This window comes from Sinocyclocheilus anshuiensis, unplaced genomic scaffold (assembly GCF_001515605.1).
Source record: "Sinocyclocheilus anshuiensis isolate Anshui unplaced genomic scaffold, SAMN03320099.WGS_v1.1 scaffold1146, whole genome shotgun sequence".
Taxonomy (NCBI): Eukaryota; Metazoa; Chordata; class Actinopteri; order Cypriniformes; family Cyprinidae; genus Sinocyclocheilus; species Sinocyclocheilus anshuiensis.
In genome coordinates, this window is record NW_015539920.1 from 653,107 (window position 1) to 662,019 (window position 8,913).

At 35.9% G+C, this 8,913-nt stretch overlaps 1 protein-coding gene and 1 pseudogene across 1 annotated transcript; both read left to right on the top strand.

The window, feature by feature from the left end:
* Positions 1 to 366, top strand: part of LOC107686526 (myelin-associated glycoprotein-like) — a 33,718-nt pseudogene extending 33,352 nt beyond the window's left edge.
* On the top strand, positions 42 to 8,342 carry LOC107686527 (TBC1 domain family member 25-like; the record flags this gene model as incomplete). Its single annotated transcript, XM_016483561.1, has 9 exons — positions 42 to 406; positions 3,980 to 4,165; positions 4,714 to 4,823; positions 5,268 to 5,371; positions 6,852 to 6,919; positions 7,516 to 7,662; positions 7,775 to 7,865; positions 7,934 to 8,082; positions 8,201 to 8,342. Coding segments are annotated over exons 1-9 (1,016 nt in total), but the record flags the coding sequence as incomplete, so codon positions are not given.
* Positions 8,343 to 8,913: the final 571 nt, after the last annotated feature.

Genomic DNA, 8,913 nt, shown 5'->3' on the forward strand with positions numbered 1-8,913 from the left:
AGAGATAAAAGTCATATGACAGGGAGGAGGGGAGTGCTCACTATCAAAACACTTTCTCGTTCGTCTAAAATGAGCTTTCGAAAACACCGCCGAAGACTTTTTACCTGACGCTTTTATCGCCTCGTGGCTTCACGACAACGTCAATGCCTGTGAGAAAGAGTCTTCAAAGGATTTGACAAAATGATCGCATCTTGTGATGAACCACATGTAGAAGGGAAAGGTAAAAACCATCTGGACAGTAATGGACCCGTTGGGAAGTTGAAGGGAATGAAGTGCAGCGTCCGTCGGTCCGTCGCGCCTGTGATCTCACCTGAGTCTGCCTGCGCGAGCATGTCGCTGCCAGGCGTGATGGACGCAGAGGGGTGAGTGGACGAATCCAGGCTCAGGATGCATATTTTTCAAAACGGTATCATGACATAATCAGGTTAAGCCATTAGAAATGAATCACTATTAAACATGACCACCAGCCTCCTGAGGTGACAGTAGAATTAGGTCTAATATAACGTAAATATAAAAGCAATTCTATATATAATTCTAAATATAAAAAGCAATTGTCAGGCAAGACCGTAACATTTATTGCCTGGATGGATGGAGGTGATGATGGGGGATGACATAATTTACTGCAATAATTTCAACACAAGATGTTGAACAAGAAGTGTCGTGTCAAAATTTGTAACCAGTTCTGCTACTGATTCTATTAGAATCACAAAGTATAAATTATGAAAAAAAAATGTTTTAGTATATCCAGTAGAATTTTGTCTTGTTTGATGCCTGTAGGGTTGATTTCAAATTATGAAATTATGATTTTTTTTTATTTGCCACATTTTGTTAAATGGCTTAAATTGACATAAATGAAATATGTCTTAATTAAAATGTGAAAATGCAGAAGGGCTTGTGTGAGTGTTATGTTTAGGGGTAGAGAATAAAAAATTAATTATGATATAATACAATAACTAGGTCGAAATAAAAACAACAGATGTCCATGGAAATCCCTACTATTGTAAACAAACAAATTTGTGTATTTTCTGACACTGTTATCTCTAGCAATCAATTTAAATAGCATTTTTATTGTATTCAGAGGAAAGTAGTTAACATATAAAACAGCTGGATGACTGTCTGGAATCACTGGCTTACTCAAAGGTCCTCGTCTTGTCAAGTGATAGTCAAGTGATTTGTTTTCCTACCAACAGATGAAGAATGGCTTTTTAGTAATCCTGAGAGCTATAGAATCTGTGCTGTGTAGAACTATATGATTCATGCTAACAGGATTAGTCATACTTTAGACAACAGACAGCATGGTTGCTAGCTGAATTCAAAGCTCTTTTAGAGTCAAACAAGACTCTAGATACAGTAGGTCTAAAATGTACTAGCAGCTCACCCTCAGGCCACCCTGGATGTAGATGAGTTTGAGAAATTCAGCATTACATCACTTGCTCACTAATGGATCCTCTGCAGTGAATGGGTGCCGTCAGAATGAGAGTCCAAACAGCAGTGCTTGATCTTTGTAGGTTTCTCTACTGATTCAGACAAGATTACTTTTTTACTAGAGATTTCAGATAGAGGGCTTGTATTTTAGCTGGAAGCAACGGTTTGAAGTTAAAAACATCTTAATGATGGATTTGTTTCTTAAAAACAGCTTTTCACTTCACGTGACGTTAATTGATGGACAGGAGTCATGTGGATAACTTGTGGTTTATTGTGATGAACCTGACGGCACCCATTCACTGCTTTCACTGGATTCATTTATGAGCAAGTGATATAATGTTAAATTTCTCCAAGTCTGTTCTGATGAAGAAACAAACTTGGGTTGAGCGTGAGTAAATTTAAATTTTTGGGTGAACTGCTTTGTTTTTTTAAATGTTTATGAATATAATTTCAATGGTATAAGATTTGGCTATTTCAATTAATCAGCTTATTTTAGCAGCTTTGTTTTTTTGTTTTTTTTGAGTAAGCGATGTGATTTTTCTTGATGGCCTTGTAGTAATCTGTTCAGTGGGTTTCTAAAGTAACTCAGATCTGCACCTATTAGCATTCATGAGATCCAGTCACATTTGAAGCTTAATATTCAGCAACACACCCTAATCTTACATTACAATGTGTCACGAGAGTGTGATGCAAATGTGACCACATCAGTCATTTTTAAACACATACAACATGATTCAAAGTCGGACCAGCTTTCCAGCACAGACCTTCAGCAAACGTGCTTCAGTGTATCTTCTGCTGTGCGTGTGAAGGCCTCTCATTTATAAAAAACATTCCTCTTATTCGATGACATTAGACATTGTACAAAGTGAACAAATTACATAATCAGCTCTGTAAGAAGAGGATAAAGCTGATATAGAAGGGGATTAGAGGTTGTTTTGTTTTGTGTGGACCCTCAAACTCTCTTGGCCGACTGTGTCAGCTCATTGTGAAATGCTGAATTGCTAATGCGATGCGAACATTTAGGTTTGTCTTGTTCTCTGTGGTGTAACGTATTCCTTTAAAGTGATGCAATTAAAAGTTGGTATTTTAAAAATGATGACACTCTGTTTGTTTAGTCGATACATTCGTTTAAACTGTATTCGTTTAATACTAATGTATTGGCTTTCCAATCAATTGTATTTAAGGACACTGACGATATCAGCTGACATTCCTTTGTAAGCAAGTTATGACATGTGACATGTGGCCAAGTATGGTGACCCATACTTGGAATTAGTGCTCTGCATTTAACCCATCCAAAGTGCACACACACAGCAGTGAACACACACAGCGTGAACACACACCCGGAGCAGTGGGCAGTCATTTATGCTGCAGCGCCCAGGGAGCAGTTGGGGGTTCGGTGCCTTGCTCAAGGGCACCTCAGTCATGGTATTGAAGGTGGGAGAGAGCGCTGTACATTCACCTCACCTACAATCCCTGCAGGTACGAGACTCGAACCCGCAACCTTTGGGTTACGAGTCAGACTCTCTAACCACTAGGCCACAACTTCCCCCTAACTTATCAGTTAGCAACTTTAAATGGAGATGTGACTGGGGGTGTTTTTAAAAAATTATAATAATAAAAACAATAGACTTACTTCCAGTGTTATTGTAGAAACATTAAGATACGATCATAGTTTTTTATTCAGTTTTTGTTTTTACATTTTCAATTGTCATTTTAATTTTAGTTACGATTTTAGTAATTGTGTATTGGTTTTAGTATTTTGTGTAGTTTTGTCAATATATATATGTCTGTATAGTTTTTATTTCAGTTTTAGTTTTAATTGTTTTAGTAGGCCAATCGTTAAACTAAATTAAAATGAGAAATGTTGCCTTCTGTCAACTAGCTGGAATAAAAAAGTTTTTATATTTTATTTCAAGTAATAAAATATTTTTTTGTTTTAGTTAACTATAATAACCCTGCTTACTTCAATAGAAAAGGGGCATTTTCAATTTTATTTTATTATTCATATTTTTCTCTCTTTCTGTAGTACATTATATATATATTTATTTATTTATTTTAATTTTCTGTAAATTACAGCTCTCAAAAATAGTCAATATACTTGTCAATTAAAAGGAACTGTAATCAATCATTTTCACATTTCCGGGGTTCTCAGGAGAAGTTGTCAGAGTTGGGTAAACTTCTATAGTGGTGAGCGAAAACTACATCAAATATAATTATGTTCGCATTTGCTCCAATAGCAAAAGAAAAAATCCACAATAGTGTTTCTCTGACTTTCCAAATGATTACTTTGATCACGCTGGTCAGAAGTGAGAACGATGTCAATCACGCCACTCCCTCAGCCAGCAGCATTAACCAGTTTCCTGTAAGTTATAAAGTTGAGTTATAAAATGAAAAAAATTACAATATGAAAAACTAGATTTATGATGTTAATAACTGTAAACATGTCATCACAGTCTGTGCAAAGGGTCCACTGTGAAACAGCACATGTCCCAAGCCATAGTTCATAGTATATCATCTTCAGATGTCTGATTTGTGTCCTGTTTGTGTGATTCAGGTGGCGTGTCGCCTGACGAACGTGGTCTGGTATGGCGCTTTCTGTTTGGCATGTACCCCTGCAGCTCTACGGCTCTGGAGCGCCCCCTGCTGCTGGAGCAGATGGCGGTGCGCTATCAGGTCATGAAGAGGAAGTGGCAACATCTGCTTCCTGGAGCCGTTCGTCTGCGTCTTAATGGCACTGATGGTAAATGATATTTCTGAGCAGAACAAACACTTTTAATATGTAACGGTTAGCCCTTATGCTGGGTACACACCACAAGATAATCGGGCTGATTTTGGGCCGATTTTTCCCCTTCCAACAACCCTAGGTATTGTCCCGATTATCTTGGTTGTTCTAAAGATTATCTTTTCAGATTTTCCTGTGGTGTGAGGTGTGTTAAGAGTGACTGGATCTGCTCGGAAGAATGTCGGAGGCGCCCCGATCTCGAATCGATCAGAAATCCTGATGTGTGGGGGAAACCCCGAGGACACCACACACTATAGGAGCAAAACGGTTAAATCTAGGATTTTTTGTCCTCATGTTTGTGGTCTCTCACATGTTGAAGATCTTATAAGATTTTAAAAATATTTTAGTGTGTACCCAGCATTATCAACTCTTACTACCTGCAATAAAAATCAGTGTTGATATTGAAAACCTCTGGTGTATACATAACTAACTGTCATAACTGATGTTGAACTAATAATAAATAAATATTCTTTTCTCTCTGTTTCTGCCTGTTTTTGTTTTTTCAGCTGAACTGCTGACAGCAGTGAGGTTTTTTGAGCAGAGGCAGGACAGAGAGCAGAATAAACTGCAGTATGAGTCCAGAGAGAAGATGTCCTTTTTGCAACTGCAGGCTCAGGTAAATCTACCTGTTTAAAATGATAGTTCAGCCAAAAATGAAAATTCTGTGATTATTTACTCATCCCTCATGTTGTTCCAAATGTGTATGAGTGTATGACTTTCTTTCTTCTGTGGAACACAAAAGAAGATATATTGAAGAATGTTGGTAACCAAACAGTTTTGGTTCCCATTGACTTCCATAGTATGGACCAAAAAATAAATAAATACTATAAAAGTCAATGAGAACCAAAACTGTTTGGCACAATATCTTGTTTTGTGTTCCACTGAAGAAAGAAATGCATACAGTTTTGAAATTACACGAGGGTGGTTAGAGGAGCTAAAAAATAAAAGGGCTTTTGATTTTAAGTTTAAGTTATTACATAGAGAAAAATTCACAATAAGACCAAGAAAGTGTAATAAGAAGTTGGATCCATGTTGATTTCATGCTGACTTTAATGTGCAGGTGCTATTTGAACGGGTAACCTTTGACCTGGAAGAGCTTCAGGAGGCCATACGCATCATTGACAAAGATGTTCCACGAACAGACCGAGATCTTCCATACTACCGGTGAGAACTTGTTTAATTTGTGCATTTTAATATGCTAAATAAAGGAAATGCCAGTAATGGAATAGTGGAAAAGCACTTACGGTCACAATCCTTTTAGAACCTCTAAAAATAATCTATTTTTTAAATGTGTATATTGACAAATCCTTATGGTAAGTGGCAAGAGGGTGACGAAAATATATTTTGTTGGCTCTTATTGTTAACATATTGTTGTGACTTTTTATAACAATAAATGTGTTCATTATCCACCCTGCAGTCCTCATTTATGCCTGTTTAATTTCTTATGTCTGCTCATTTCCTTACAGGAAAGATTTCCTTGTTCCTTGTTCAGATTTCCGTTTAATTATTCATCTCTATGGCTACATAAATCATTTCTATCTTTATCTACAACCCATGTTGTTTTCTCTTTCAAACTTTCCTTTGTCAAATAGCAGAGTTCCTCAGTATTCTTCATTTCTGCTGAAGAAAGTAGAAAGTCAATTCGTTCTCATGTTCGTTTAAACAAACATCAAGGAGTTGCCTCATTTTTTGCATCACTAATGTGAGTTGCCAGCTCAAAGTAAACATGTCATTGCCACACCAATATATCAAACAACCTTGGAGCTCAACGTAAATAACACTCAGGAGTCTGTCTCATCATTTCACTGTGGTTAAACAGTAACTAGATTTGAGTACGGTCAACTCAGCTCACTTTGAAAGCATACTTCAGTATCCAAGTACATAGAGAATCCACAAAAAGAGCAGAAATGTATAAATATATAGTTCAGTCATGAAACTCTAGATGGCGCATTCTGACGGGGTGTTAACGTAACTGATGATATTCAGAGAGTTAAACGACTTGGCTCAAGCTGATTGGTTCATGCTGCATATGCAGCCAATGAGCTTACTGCCTTGCATTTATATGGCTGGCTAGCATTCACTTTAGATTCCTGCAGCGCGCTTTCAGAGTTCTCTGAAACCCTCCACCTTCCCCAGCTCCACCTGTACACTGCAATTATAGGCATGCAGAATAATTACTCATAAAACATAAAGACATTTAAAAAGTATAAATGATGTTTTAGAAGGAATATGGTCACGTAATGTTTTTCCTATTAAGGATTTTTTTTTATTATTAAAATAATCTCTCTTATACTATTACTCTTATTTAAAAGAACAAATGATAATTATATAAACTAATATAACATTAGCCTATTTTGCTGCTGCAACATCAAACACAAACTTTCTGCATACCAGTCATCTTTTTCCTGATAACAATAGACCAAATTTTAAAATACCAGCAGACATAAAATTATCAAATTTAATTTAATTTGAGTGTTTTAACTGAGTAAAAGCTAATTTGATTCAATCATACAGTGCATACCTGTATGATTGTACCAAAGTTGTTTTTACTTTGTTAAAATGCTCCTATTAAATTCAATCAGTCCTTTGAAGAATGAAGTATTGCCTGGAGAAAGACTTTCTAATCACTTGTGTTTCATCACAGGAATGAAGGTTCAGGTAACCTGCTTGTCTTGAGAGATATCCTAATCACATATGCTGCTTTTCACCCAGGTACGTGATTGTAAATACACTTTTTGGTCAGTAATTTTTGTTAAATAAATTAATACTTTAATTTAGCAAAGACACATTAAATAGTGTACAATAAAGATAAATGCTGTTCTTTTTTGTTATCAGGAATCATGAAAAAAAGAGATCACTTTATCACAAAGATATTAGGCAGTGCAACAGTTTTTATTATTGATAATAATAAGAAGAAGAAGAAATGTTTCTTGAGCAGCATATTAGAATGATTTCTGAAGGATCATATGACACTGAAGACTAAAGTAATGGCTGCTGATTTTAAATTCAAAATCCAGCTTTACCATCACAAGAATAAATTAAAATTTACAATATATTAAAATAGAAAAATATATATTTTTAATTGTAATAATTTTTCATAATATTATTGTTTTACCTTATTTTTTGAGCAAATTAATGCAGACATATTATGAAATCTAGCCGACCCCAAACTTTTTAACTGTAGTGTTTATTTACACTCTTTTATTAATCAGATTTTTGGGCGACATCTAGTGGTTAAACTGTGAAGCACTGTGTTTGCATATTCATTGTCTAACTTAATCATCAGTTTGTTTCTCTGGTCTCTGCAGAAGTAAGTTACGCTCAGGGAATGAATGATCTGTGCAGTCGCTTTCTGGAGGTGCTGGACTCAGAAGTGGACACTTACTGGAGCTTCTCCTGCTACATGGAGAAGTTTTCCAAAGACTTCCGTGCTGATGGACTGTATCGCAAAATGGGTGAGTTTCCTTTGTTTTTCCAAACTGTTTAGATCTGTTATTAGCACTAATAATTATACAGTTTCTCACTGGATCTATGGTCAAATGCTGTTTCTGTTGTGGTGTTTATCAGAGTTGGAAGCTGCTTTACTAAAAGAGCTGGATCCTCAGCTACACTCCCATCTGGTCACAGACAACATGGAAAAAATAACTTTTTGTCACAGGTGGGTTTTGGTTTTCTTTTTCTTCTCTTTCTGTCACTTTATAAATCTTTCTCTTGTCTTCCATTCAGGTGGCTTCTGTTGGGTTTCCAGCGGGAGTTTGAGCACAGCGATGCTCTGCGTCTGTTTGAGATTTTCAGCTGTGATCATCTGGAGCTCATCTCACAGCAGGTGGATCGGGCTCGATATCAGGAGAGACTGGCACGCAAATACAGCCTGGGTAAAGCTTTTTAATAAACCTTATTCCTAGGTCTTAAGCATTTAATGCCTTCCAGACACTGTTTATCATAGACACTAATATATTTCAAATGATTCTGATTTATGACTGTGATCTCCAGAGGATGAACCTGTGACGGAGCTCCAGGCCGTAAACACAGACTTCACTTTTGAACTCTTCATGTGTGCCACCATCTTGCTGGAGAACCGAGAAGCTTTACTCAGCTGCAGGAATGAAGCTCAGCTCATACAGTTTACCAGCAGGTGTGTGTGTGTGGTGTAGACTGGTTAGTAGATTGGTAGATTGGTATGTTTCATTGTAATGTAGAATACATTGATCTCTACAAGCAGGGTTATTATTGTTAACTAAAACTAAAACCATAACAAACCATTTCATTACTTGAAATAAACATGAACTGAAATAAAGTATTAAAAATAATTGCTGGTTTCTAAGGCAATATTTCTTATTTTTTTTGTTTAGTTTAGGTTATCTAAATTAAATGCTAAAACTTAATAAAAGCTATATACACATATTTAAAAATAATAATAATAAAAATGACAAACACACAACAAAATTACTAAAACTTTAACTAAAATTAAAGTTAAAACAGGAAATATACAAATAAATTCGAATTCAAAATATTAACAAAAACTATAATAGTACATCAATGATACTAAAATAACACTGTCTCCAGGCTGTGGTTTAGGATTTTTACCCAGTGTAGCCTGTCTGAAGACCTTGTATTTGTTGTTGTCTTGATATTTTATTTGTAGTAGTATGGACAAAGAATTCAACCAAGTGACTTATAGGAGCAAAAAAATAGGAGTTCATTTA